We start from the raw sequence: 13,801 nt of genomic DNA, 5'->3' as shown, positions 1-13,801 counted from the left end.
TATCCTTCTGTGACATATCCCCAACAGCTAAAAATATGGAGATTTCGGCAATTAAAGGGCTCGTTCCGCAGATGCTGTCCAGACAATGTGATACATGGATGCCCAGGTGACGTGGGCGGTGCAGCTCTGAGAAACTCCCAAGCATACTTATAAGAAGCAGGATTTTGTCCGGTTACAACCCACTTTAAATACTTAGAACCCTAAAGTGCAGCAGTCTTCTTCAGCCCCACTTCCCCCTAGCCTTGCTGTGTTGAGTATGCTTGCCTAAATGTACCTTCATGCTTCCCCACAATGCAGAATCTTAACCACACAGGTTCCCAGTCATGGGAAGAACTGCCAGAAGAAAGAAGGTAAAGGCAGTGTTTTTTTCTAAATAAAAAATAAAAAATGCTGAGGGGTACCTCTCATTTCCCTGCTCATACTGAAATACCGCAATGAGGCCAAACTTAGATTTACAATATGTTTAGGAGAATGTGTACCCCTGCATCCCCCCTGAAAAAAAGCACTGGGTAAAGGACCCCTAGACAGTTAAGTCCAGTCAAAGGCGACTATGGGGTTGTGGCGCTCATCTGGCTTTCAGGCTGTGGGAGCCAGTGTTTGCCCACAGACAGGTTTCCAGGTCATGTGGCCAGCATGACCAAACCGCTTCTGGCACAACGGGACACTGTGACGGAAACCAGAGCGCACGGAAACACCGTTTCCTTTCCGCCGCAGCAGTACTTATTTATCTACTTGCACTGGTGTGCTTTCCATCTGGTAGGTTGGCAGTAGCTGGGACAGAGCAATGGGAGCTTACCCCATCACAGGGATTCGTACCGCTGACCTTCTGATCGGCAAGCCCAAGAGGTTCAGTGGTTTAGACCACAGCGCCACCCATGTCCTGGTTCCCAGTCATGGGAAGAACTGCGAGTATGTTGAGGCAAACACACCCGCAATACCCTTTTTGATTTCACGACTCAATGTGGTGAGGTCAAAGGAGCAACGCGGCAAACAGGGTCCTGCACCCCCTACTTGCTTAGAACTTTAACACCCTTAGACAACTGGTGAGACGGAGCCCTTCAGCACAGGCAACAAGTATTTTAAGCACATCCAATTGACCTGCAACCAGGCGCATTATGTTGCCCCCAGAATTGGCTGGGAAAGGGGGCGAGGCAGGGGGCAGGGCCGGGATGAAGCAGGCTTAAACATGCTTGGGCCAGGAATGCAAGCCCCATACAAAATGGTCGTTGCTTGTTATCTGGTTTTGGTAGAATGTCCCTCTCTATCTGCTCTACTGAAAGCAATGGAAGATGCAATAATTAAAGGGACACCTCCCCCCCCCAAGGAATGGGTTTAGAGCAGGCATCCCCAAACTGCGCCCCTCCAGATGTTTTGGCCTACAACTCCCATGATCCCTAGTTAACAGGACCAGTGGTCAGGGGTGGTGGGAATTGTAGTCCAAAACATCTGGAGGGCCAAAGGTTGGGGGTGCCTGGTTTAGAGTTGGAGTACTAGGGCACATCAAGTTGATGGATTATGCCAAAATGGCCATAATGACCAGAAGAATCAGAAATCAGGAAGACCAAAATTTTAATATGGAATGGGGAAATTTTATAACTTATTTTAAAAACCATTGTAAAATTGTTAGTAGGATTGGAATAACAATTGCAGTTTAATGGTGGATTTTGGACACAATGGAGAGGTAAAAGATTTGGATTATCATAAAAGATGCAGGAGGAAATGATTAACAATAGGACCCACAAAGGGAAGGAGGGAAGTCCAAAAAATTCCTTGGAATCTTGTTTTTATGTTTGGATATGTGATTGTAAAATTTTAATGTGAAAAACCAAATAATTTTTTTTAAGAGCTGGAGTACTATGCACTTTCTGAGATGTTATCATTATGAAGAACACTTGATTTGCAGCTTTTTATTATTATTGCACAAAGATGAAGTGAAAATTACTATAATTTTAAAATGAAGTGAATGAATAGAGGTAGTCAAACAAAACCTATTCATTTTGTTGTTGTCTTTTTGCTATCGTCATCGCAATTATCAATCTCATTTTTATCCTGCCCTTCCTCTAACCAGTGATCCCAGGGTAGGTTATGTAACACAGAGAAACAAAACAATATGGCCCATCAATAAAACATTAAAAAATGTAAGATTCATAAATATTTCATCCATCCCATCTCTGTAAATCCCAGTGACCTAGATATATTGAACTCCTACACCATTAAAAAGCCTGGAAGAAGAGATTCTGCAATCATAGATGCTTTCTTGATTGCCACTATAAATGCCTTATTCCCCATCCAAGGGGAATCCAAGGATTGCTGGAATGTGTAACGTGAAAACTTTGCCAAGTGTGTGAAGAGGAAAGTTCCGTATGTTTGGCTTGTAGTGTGTGCATGGAAGAAATAAACATGGGTTGGCCACACACTGCACATATTGAAAAGCAGAATGTGGTATATACTATACCTGTCAACTGTCCCAATTTGACACCCAGGAATTACAGAAGCCATCCCAGAATCTGAATGGATCCTGGAATGCCCCATTTTTGGTAACACAGGAGTTTTGTGCTGTATTTTCCTAGCTGTTTTCATGGTATGCTCAGGGGACATAATCTGGGACGGTGTTCTAGCCTCATGTAGGAACAGAAGCCTGAATGTGCATAAAAGGTGTCCCCTGTTGTGTCACACCACACCCACTGGTGTGAATGAAATTTAGTGCGACATGGAAGTATATCGATCAAAAAGCCACAATTCTATGACACAAGAGGTAACAGAGCAAAAGGAATATTTAAGTCTTCAACAGGATAGCCAATACAATAGACCCCATGTCTGAATACACCCTAGGCCTCTACTGCAACCACACCATATTTCCAACACCTCTCCTCACTTATGATATGACCAGTGCTTTTTTTCCTGGGAGTACGCAGGGGTACACATACCCATAAACATTTTGTGAATCTACGGGAGAAAAAACTATTTTATTTTATTTTTTTAAAAAAATAGTTTCTTCTCTAGCACGGTGAATCGTCAGTTCCATTGCTACTCCTGATGGCAGCCTCATTTCCTGTCACACTGTTTCCTGAGTCTCAGACGGAAGCAAGCGTTTAATGTGTGAAGCAGTGTGGAATGTGGATGTGTGGTGTTTTACTGATGGATCCAAATGGTTTCCAGAGAGTGGTAGGGGATGCTTTATCCCATGTTGATGGCCTTTCAGCTGATTCCCTGGTGGCCCGCTGGAATGCGGAGTTAACCAGGGCTATCGACTGCCTGGCTCCGAAGCGCCCTCTCCGATTGCATGGAGCCCGGACAGCCCCGTGGTTTTCTTCGGAGCTGAGGGCGATGAAACAATCGCTGAGACGGCTAGAGCGTCGGTGGCAAAAAACTCACTCCGAATCTGACCGGACACAGGTTAGAGCTCAACTTCGAGCCTACCAAGTGGTGATAGCGATGGCGAAGAAGACTTTCTTCACTGCCTCTATTGCATCTGCAGAAAATAGTAGCAGGAGACTCTTTCAGGTGGTTCGCAATTTAACGGAACCACCTTTACCACCGGGGCCTTGTAAAGACCCCAAGATCTCCTGCAACGATTTTGCAAAGTTTTTTGCAGATAAAATCACTCATATTCGGAAGGAGCTAGACACCACCGTGGGAGCAGGGCTGGGGCGGGAGAGTGCTAGAGCTCTGTCTGGTCAAGTTGCATGGAATCAATTTCAATCCGTTACCCCCGAGGATGTGGACAGGCTGCTTGGACGCGTGAAACCAACCACCTGTCTCCTTGATCCTTGCCCATCCTGGCTAATAAAAGCAAGCCGGGAAGGGCTGGGCGATGGGCTCTGCGGGGTGGTGAATGCTTCCCTCTGTGAGGGAACATTTCCAGATCCGCTGAAAGAGGCGGTCATTAAACCGCTTCTTAAAAAACCATCTTTAGACCCGGCCAGTATGGCCAACTATCGCCCAGTCTCAAATCTTCCATTCTTGGGCAAGGTGATTGAGCACGTGGTTGCTGAACAACTCCAGGCACGCCTGGAGGATGCGGACCATTTGGATCCCTTCCAATCAGGATTCAGGCCTCATCATGGGACTGAAACTGCCTTGGTCGCGCTGGTTGATGATCTCCGGCGAGCTAGGGACAAAGGTGAGAGTTGTTTCCTAGTTCTGCTGGATCTCTCAGCGGCCTTTGATACAATCGACCATAACATCCTTCTGGACCGTCTAGAGGGGCTGGGAGCTGGGGGCACTGTTATGCAGTGGTTTCGCTCCTTCCTCCTGGGCCGTGTTCAGAAAGTGGTGGTGGGGGATGAGTGCTCAGACCCCTGGGCCCTCACTTGTGGGGTGCCTCAGGGTTCTGTCCTCTCCCCCATGCTTTTTAACATCTATATGAAGCCACTGGGAGAGATCATCAGGGGGTTTGGACTGGGTGTCCATCAATATGCAGATGATACCCAGCTCTACCTCTCTTTCAAATCAGAACCAGTGAAGGCGGTGAAGGTCCTGTGTGAGTGCCTGGAGGCAGTTGGAGGATGGATGGCGGCTAATGGATTGAGGTTGAATCCTGACAAGACAGAAGTACTGTTTTTGGGGGACAGGGGGCGGGCTGGTGTGGAGGACTCCCTGGTCCTGAATAGGGTAACTGTGCCCCTGAAGGACCAGGTGCGCAGCCTGGGAGTCATTTTGGACTCACAGCTGTCCATGGAGGCGCAGGTCAATTCTGTGTCCAGGGCAGCTGTCTACCAACTCCACCTGGTACGCAGGCTGAGACCCTACCTGCCTGCGGACTGTCTCGCCAGAGTGGTGCATGCTCTGGTTATCTCCCGCTTGGACTACTGCAATGCGCTCTACGTGGGGCTACCTTTGAAGGTGACTCGGAAACTACAACTAATCCAGAATGCGGCAGCTAGACTGGTGACTGGGGGCGGCCGCCGAGACCACATAACACCGGTCTTGAAAGACCTACATTGGCTCCCAGTACGTTTCCGAGCACAATTCAAAGTGCTGGTGTTGACCTTTAAAGCCCTAAACGGCCTCGGCCCAGTATACCTGAAGGAGCGTCTCCACCCCCATCGTTCTGCCCGGATGCTGAGGTCCAGCGCCGAGGGCCTTCTGGTGGTTCCCTCATTGCGAGAAGCAAAGCTACAGGGAACCAGGCAGAGGGCCTTCTCGGTAGTGGCGCCTGCCCTGTGGAACGCCCTCCCATCGGATGTCAAAGCGATAAATAACTACCTGACATTCAGAAGACATCTTAAGGCAGCCCTGTTCAGGGAAGTTTTTAATCTGTGATATTTTAGTGTATTTTTGGTTTTCTATGGAAGCCGCCCAGAGTGGCTGGGGAAACCCAGCCAGATGGGTGGGGTACAAATAATAAATTATTATTATTATTATTATTATTATTATTATTATTATTATTATTATTAAGTTTGGCCTCATTGAGAGGCAGTATTTCAATATGAGTAATGCATGTTCTTTGTACCTTTTTCTATTTACTGTATTTATTTTTCTCAATTTGAACTATAAAATGGTGGTTTTATTGAGTGAAAATGAGAGTACCCCTAAACATTTTTTAAGGGGGAAAAAGCACTGGATATGACAACAATTAAAAATCTGCTTTGGTCGTCCACAAAGACCTTCCAGTGACTAGTCTTGTTTTGTTTGTTTTTCTTTGGTATGTCTAGTGTTGTTGTATTATGATAAAATAGTGTTGCTGTTCTTTCTACATTTTAACAATAAAAGGTATTAATCAAAACAAACAAACAAACAAACAAACAAACAGAACATACGAGTTCTAATTAGAAAGGAAAGAATCCCTACCTCCATCTTTCTCTATTGTAGTACGAAACCAAGTATAACATGAGTTTGAGTAGGTTGTGCATATTTTTGCTCCAAGAATTATTTTGCCATTGTGTAAACAAACTCTGCATTTTGGTACTACAATCCACAAAGCCCTTTTACTCTATGACCACCATTTTGACTCAGCACATAAAAATGTATCATTTTGCTTCTAATCCAAGAATTCTTAATAACTACCCTGAACAAGGGAGCAGTAGAGATCCAGTATTATTTTCCTTCTGGAGTGCAATGACCTCCAGACCAAAGATCCCAAATACCACACACCTGTGGATACAGGTGTAACATGAACATTAACATAAAGCATGATTAGGGACACATCCACGCTTAATAACAGAGCACTACCCATGTGTCAACAATTTCTGATTTTACTTTAATGGTCAAAAATAAATTTACCACTAGGAAGGTGACCAGGCTTCAGATGCTGCCACAGTGTTTCTCAAACTTGGGCTTGCAGCTGTTGTTGGACTACAGTTCCCATCATCCCTGACCACTCATCCTGTTAGCTGGGGATGATGGGAGTTGTTGTAGTCCAACAACAGCTAGAGACCCAACACTAAATCACCATTTAGTGCAGCATGAATGAGCCAGGATGGGCTTCAGGCATGCATTCCATTCCATTCCCTAATATAATTAGGAGGAGGAGACTTGAAGCATCTGCTTCTGGATTTAAACTAACCAACAAGGATAAACTGAAATTAACAATTATGGAAGCAAGCCATGGTGATAAGTTCATGGTTTCCAATCCTGTATTCAACTGCACATCACTTTGAATTCCACTTTGGTAGACTTAATTGGTAGAATTAATGAATGTGATTAATGGATGTGGTAAGTCAATCATGAAGCATCAGTTCATTTCTGAAATTGAGGTACTTCTGACCTGGAAGCTTCCATTTCTGAATCTCAGATACGAGTAACATCACTGTGGTTATTCAGTGGTGATAAAATACTCTGCACATGGCCAGAGCCACTCTCTCCTATATTCACAACAGGCTTGAAGGAAGCACTCTAGCAAGGCATGGCTTTGCGACTGAGGGCCCCAAAGAATGGCTTATGGTCAGACAGAAGTTTTTTTAGATGTGCAGAGACACAAACATGACCGCACTGAAGTAACACCTTAATGTTCTGGAGCATTGCTGAGATGTATTTCATTCTTGTATGCTTCCATCTCATGAATTTATCAACACCTCATCAACAATTTAGTGCACTGCTAATGATCCTTAAGACCAACTGATTTTCACACTTAATGGTGTTAGGCACATAACAGTGTACCTAATTGTAACAGCAAGCTATGTGGCAAATATTAGGTACTCTAGCCAGGAACTGCTTTTTACTGAGACACCATTGTCCAAAACAAAACATCTCACCAGAATGTCTGCCGCTCTGGTATGTTCGTAGTGCCTATCGCCAATGTTTAAAGCAGAGACTCTGTTGTTTTCCATCGCACCTGGCTGACTCCTTCCTAACGTTATGCAAACATTACCCAAGGCTTGTGCAAAATAAATGACAGCGCAGAGAAATGTGTCAGCCATTATGTGATCGGGAGCATCCCACCTACAGCTGCAAATGTTGCTGCTAATTAATCTGTCGTGGCATTACACGGAAAAAGGGATTCGGGCCAAAGGAGCACAGAACACGTAATCCATATGCCTTTTACTCAGTGTCACGATTATCTGAAGGTCCCTGAGAGCTACAGCTGGGTGGGATCCCATTTTAGCATCCTTGTTTTGACATCGTTTCCTTGGCACAACACTCAATTAATAATGCTTTACTGTAGCATCATTAGGGGGGCTGGAGACCGTGACAGCATCCGACTTCCTGGGAGGATCGGGTTTTCCACAGCACTCAGATGCCACATTTCAGATTATGGTGTTTTTTTAAAATTGCCTATTCTGATAATCACTCAGGTCTTAGAAAATGACAGCTACGAGATGCAAAAAACCAGCCACCACCCCTCCTGCCTTTTACCAGAAATAGAAAACATCCAGTTTCCACATAGATGAAAAGTACACGTTATTTCATGAGCAAAAAATAAACACTGCCAAGCTTCCGATATAGTGCAGAGATGAAGAACACCACAATTTATTCACTTCTCTCTATCAAAACCACTTCTGCCTAATGTAAACCGTGCCAACACTTCAGTAGCTAAAACCCTGGCGTTAACTGAATTACCTGTGTGACTCGATGAGGAATGTTAAGCAGCCAGGGATTGGCAAAATGATAATGAACACATTTTGTTCCCCCATATGGAGCACCCTTAACACACCTTCTGAATTTAAGTGGTCTGCCACAACGCTTCGGGTACCACTAATTTCCGTTGCAGAGCCCCCCGCCCTTTGCCAGGAAGGCTGTTAGCAGAAAACTGCTACAATGCTAATTTCAATTATGTAAAGGAAAAAGGAATGTTTACCCAGATTACTTGCAGTGTAATGGTCATGATTAAATGGCTATTACATTGTAGCCAAAGGTTCTCCAAGCCTATTCCTAGGCTCTTAAAACATATTTTTACAACAAACATGGTCAAAAAGCCCAGACTGCTATGTTTAGCTGATTTGCCACAATATTATTCCAATGGGACCTTCCCCATGCATGGAAACATGCCTACATGCCTATGAAGGTAAAAGCACAAATCCTGTCACTAATGCTGAATCCTATCCACCAACAGAACAAGCAAGCAGCCAAAACAAGCAGCAGCCTCTACCTTCCTAACCTACCAAAGGAGGGGGGAAATTGATTTCAATGTTTCAGCTGGCAAATGTACATTTCCCCTCATTTTAGACATTGCTACAGATATGTAAACCTTTAGAAATATTTTCCTTTCCTTCCAGTTACCTATACTGCACACCTGATATATATATATATATAGAGAGAGAGAGAGAGAGGGAAAGAGAGAGGGTTTCATTCATTAAGTTGTCAATGGTGAAAAAAATCATAGCAGGATTCATTCTATTCTCTAACACTTCTTCCTTTACCCAGCCGTGTCAATAAAGCTACCAACACACACACAATTTGAGTCAAGTAGAAAAGACGGCTATCAAAGGATGCTCTCATACCCTGGACCATATGACAAAACAGATAAGTGCATCCCATGCACAAAATATCAGCTTGCTATTTGGACTTAGTGTGGTGGTGTTTTTACTTTTTCTTTCCTTCTTTGCCACGCTGACATTTGGGGTTTTTTCATTTCCACCAGGCCTATCCAGACTTCTTCTTCTTAATTTATTTTTTAATGCAAGCCCCTATTTGAAAAAGAAGCATAGGATGAACCAGTTGTTCACCCCTCCCACCCTAGTCACCACCACCAAATCCATGGGGTCGAAACCTTCAGGATAAGATTTATGTTGGCTTTGATGCAACTTAATAAAGCCCTCCAGATGGAAGACTTGGGCACAGGTGGCGTGAGCCACAAGCGGGAGACAGCAGCATTGGCAGACCTACGAGAATGCTCTTGAATAGACAGGGCTCCCAGTGGGTATGCAACTCCTTGCCCTCTCACGTGTGGGAAAGGAGGAGAAAAATCAAGCTTGCTCACTGCAGCATTCGTTTTTGCACCAACTATTACATCAGGTAGCTTTTGAAAAATAGTGAGAGTGTGGATGGTTGCAGAGCTTTTCCTCCCTATAGCAGTTCTTGGCCCAGCCAGTAGGGGGTGGTATTGCAGTGTGCCCCCCCACCTCCCCTTGCAACAGCACCTTGGCTTAGAGCAACAACAGCAGAAGATGGTGGAGAGGGTTTCTGACCTGATGTCGCACAAAATGAAAAGGGCTGGGGGTCTTCGACAGAAAAGCAACTGAGAAGTGAAAGCCCTGCACCTCTCCGAACGAGGCTGGGGGGAAAAGGGGACAGCACTGGTGCATGAGGTGAGAAATTGCCAAGGAGCACAGAGCAGCTGCTGTGGCAAGGCGATTTCCTGAGGGGGCTTTGGACGCTTCTGCCAAATAAAGAGGAGGGGAAAGCAAGAGCAAGCGAGGGCTGGGAATTTATCTTCCTACCTCCTCCACCATGCAAAAGTTATTAGAACTGAGAATTCTGAGAGGCTCTGAACACAAGCATTCCAAACCGAGAACATGGCAACTCTGCAAGGTTGGCCAGCGAGGCAATGGATCAGTGTGTGAGATCAGCCTCAGATGACACCACTCTGGAGGAGGGCTGCCAGGGCAAGGCAAGAGCCAAGCGTAGCTGATCAGATTATAAAGGGGGGGGGGGAGGTGGAGGAGAGGAGGAAAACCAAATAAGATGGAAGTTGAAAGGCTCGCAGTTTCCAGAGCACAGCGGGTGGCTAACTTCAAAAAAATGGGGGCTGCCAAATCCTAGCCCTGCCAAACAGCAAGGAGAAGCAGAGATCTGGTTCAAGCCAACAAGCCTGAGACAGCGGGGAGGGCTATGTTTTCACTGGCTTGGCAGAAGAGGGCCTCCCCCAGGGGCTGTCATGCTTGCTCCAGTGGCTGCTTCACCTCTGCTTTCAAGCCGGAGGGCAAAGGCATCTGCCTTCAGGGAAGGGAATCAGCAGCCAAGGTCCCCCTCAGGGGAGCAGGGGGGTGTTTGAAGTGCCCCAAACACCAGATCCGAGGGTCCCATCCTCCTCCCCTATTGCTCTCTCTGGCTGGGGCGTTAATTATTCCAGCGCGAGTGACGTGACAAATTAAACGAGGCGGCCAAGGCTTCTGAAGTAGAAAGAGCACGTCTTCTACCAAGAATAAATTGCTGTAATCCTAAACGCCAGGCGCCAGGCCGTGGCTGGTCATTAATTGGGCAGGAAGGATCTTTTTGACAACTGGAATTACCTGCAAAAACAGAACAAAACAAAACAAAAAACAGAGGAGGGGAGAATGACGGAAGGCCATGGAGCACAGTGTTAGATGCCCAGCCAAAAGGAGGCGAGGTGTCAGGAACAGATACCCCCACCCCTGGAGGAATAATTTGGGCTGCGGGGGGGGGGGGGAGAGGGGTGTACAACATCTCCAATCAGAAACCAATGCTATAGAAACCCTGAAATGTCCCAGAAAACAGAGCTGCCCTCCCACAGCAAGAAGTTGAGCAACTTTCAAAAGCCACAACGCATTCAAGATTAATGAAGCAGAGCAGTGCATTTATTTCAGCCAACACACAAGCCTAGTAGATAAGAGGGATTGGGGGTGGGAGCTCAAACACCACTGCGTTTCTTTATTACAACCCATGCACAGAGACCCAAATAAAACAACAGGGACAGACGCTCTTGGGAGGGGGGGGTGCGCGATTCCGCACACTTTTAACATCAATGCAACGCTGTTAATTTCAAAACGTATACTGCTTTGCACGTAATTGGGAGGGGAGGGGAAAGGGAACCCGCTAGTTCTGTTTTGCTGCGTACCTGAAATGCAGATGATGAAATTGGCTTGCAGAAGAAAGAGCACCTCCCAAACAATTTCCATCCTCCGATTCTCATGCCAAGTGCATCCCTCGGCGAAGAAAAACAAGGATCAATATCGCAGTTTGGACGGACCCAGAAAACCCCCTTTCGGACTCGCAGCCTGTATTCCCCAGATGTGCTGACACATGTCCGAGCTCTCCCTCCACACAGCTCAAGCGAGATCCCTTCTCTTCCTTCGCCCTCCAGCAAAGACCAAGGAGCCAACCGCCGGCACCAGCTTCTTCTTCTCCTTCCTCCAGGAGAGCGAGAAAAATCCACCAGATCTCCCAACAAGACATAGACGGGGGAAAAAGCCCGACCGCTGCTCCCCGCTCCGGAAAGTCTCTCTCAATTCCAGGGGACCCGAACTGCCAAGTTGTCCCCGAACTCTGCACGCCTCACTGGGGCATCACCACAGCAATCACACCATCCCGGCGCCTTCCTCTCCAGCTCTCTCACTACAAAATGATCACATGGAGATTAATATACACATTGCAACGGATTTTAAGCTTTTCGCATGGTTATTTCACCTACATCTAAACCAAGGAGAGAGGGCGAGGGAGAGAGGGAGGGAGGGAGGACAAAATACCAAGCGCAGGTTTCCTTGCCAAAAGAAAAAAAAACCCAAAAAACCCCCACAGCTCAAGCTCCCGTTAATTCTCCAGCAAAGCAACGGAGATTTTCCGCAATGCAACTGCAGGGGTCGTTCTTCCCTCGCCTACAGATATTTCTCCCTCCCTTCTCTCCATTTCTCCCCCTTCCTTTCTTGCAAAGCTATTGGGGAGAATTCATAGTGGAAAGCAAGCAAATAAATAAATAAATAAATAACTGCGGAGCCAAGCCTCTCTTCTCTTCCTCTCCCCCCCCCCCCCGCGCAAACACACACACACACATTCATTCCCAGTCTTTACTTGGCACTTTTAACCACTTGATTAGTTTATTGGGGTTAATGAAATCAGCAAAGCGTCCAAAAATTAAGGCGGGGGAGAGGGGGCGCGCGCGCGGAGGAATGGCTGTTTTTCTTATATTTAATTTAAACATCAACTGTACACACAAGAGAGGCTCCCCGCTTCTTTAACTGGCTTAAGTGCACACTGGTTTGCCTCCTCCCGGACCCAAGCCCCCTGTTTACAAGAGCGAACCTCGATAACCCAGAAAATATGCAACGCCCTTTTTCTCTCTCTCGCTCCCCTTCCGAAATCTGCATGCAGATAAATAAATAAATAAAACGATTACCCATTGCGCGAAAACCGAAGAGAAACTGCTAAGAGAGTTCGCAAAAGTAGCAGTTGCCTGAGCGGACCCCCGCGGTAACACAGTGCAATCCCAATGCGTGTCTTACTCGGGAGTAAGCCCCATCGAGTTCAGTGTGGGACTCAATACTCCAAGGTAAGGGAGTACAAAGCTTGCAGCCCTTTAAGGCTTAAACGCACTTACCTCGGAGTAAGTCCCACTGAACTCAACGGGGCTTGCTCCTGAGTAGACCTGTGTCGCGTTACGCCGCCATTCATTTAATATCTCCGCGGCACGCGGTTGCATACTTACCCCTCCCCAAAGCTCCTGTTTTCCCTTCACCTCATATGGGACGCGGGCATCATTCCTCTTTCAGTTTTTCTGCAGTGTCCCCACCACACATACGAAAAATAGCGAGGACCCAGCGGCTGCCAGACAGCCCCTTCGCTTTGGGTACAAAAATAAAATGAAACCACACTTTCACGGCGATTTTCTCATGGGGATTCTCGCTGCCTTTCCCCTCCGAGTCCAGGGAACCGCGCGCTCCGGTCTCCAAAGCGCCCGAGCCAGCCTCCGACGCTCCGCCAGCTCAATGCGCAGCCAAGGCAGGGACCGAGGCGCAAGGCAGAGGCGCGCGGGGACGCGAGCGCTCCGCTACGGGAGGCGGCGCGTGTGGCTCAAAAACCAAGCGGCAGCAGCGGCGGCGGCGGCTGCCGCGGCCATCCCAGGTAGCCTTGGCTCTTGACTGCAGCCCAAGCTGCAATCCCGGCTCTTTCTGGGGACCTGGGATTGAGGGCGAGCCGGGGAAAGCGCAGCGGAGGAGCAAGCAATCCCTAGCTGCAAAGGAAGGAGGCGGCTCGTTCCGTGCGCAAAGCACCCAGGCGTTGTTCTCGGGGCACGCTTTCTTTCTCAATTCTTTGGGCCATTGCAGGTTTGGTTTTTTGTTTTGTTTTTACACACTACATTAAAGGGGAGGCAGGTTAATGGCGGAGGGGCGTCAGAGCCCCAGGAGGAAGTTGGAGGGGACCAGAAAAGCAGGGCAAATTTCAAAGCGCACAGACGGCCCCAGGAGGTTTAAGGGCGCATCCAGGCGATGCTCTCCCTCTCCTGGGTAGGTAACCGAAAGTAGCGGAAGTGCTGCTGGCTACCGAAAAGTAGGGTTGGGTGTGTGGAAGATCACCAGCGCTCAAAGGCTGCCTGCGTTTAATTCAAATGCTTAAAGGGGGGGGGGGGGGAGGAACGGAACGCCCAGTTCCAGGTAACAGTTATGCGCACGGATGCTTGGCACGTAGCCGCTCAGGAGCGAGCTTCACTGAGTTGCATCATCAGGTAAAACACTAGGTAAGTCTG

General features: G+C 47.2%; 1 protein-coding gene across 4 annotated transcripts in view; it reads right to left on the bottom strand.

Annotated features, from left to right (window-relative positions):
- CA10 (carbonic anhydrase 10) overlaps window positions 1-13,330 on the bottom strand; it is a 354,321-nt gene extending 340,991 nt beyond the window's left edge. The window contains exons 1-2 of one of the 4 annotated variants that reach the window (XM_083598944.1): window positions 12,794-13,330; window positions 11,180-11,676 (exon numbers count right to left, since the gene is read on the bottom strand). In XM_083598944.1, the coding sequence (XP_083455070.1) occupies window positions 11,180-11,240 (61 nt within the window). In that variant the 5' untranslated portion in view covers window positions 11,241-11,676; window positions 12,794-13,330. Of the gene's footprint in view, window positions 1-11,179; window positions 11,955-12,454; window positions 12,474-12,655; window positions 12,733-12,793 lie in introns of those variants that run through there. The other 3 variants (XM_083598945.1, XM_083598946.1, XM_083598943.1) reach the window with 3 other exon arrangements.
- Between the last annotated feature and the right edge of the window lie 471 nt (window positions 13,331-13,801).

This window comes from Podarcis filfolensis (assembly GCF_964270895.1).
Source record: "Podarcis filfolensis genome assembly, chromosome: 2".
Taxonomy (NCBI): Eukaryota; Metazoa; Chordata; class Lepidosauria; order Squamata; family Lacertidae; genus Podarcis; species Podarcis filfolensis.
The sequence above is the reverse complement of the archived record's forward strand: the minus strand, read 5'-3'. Positions and strand labels throughout refer to the sequence as shown.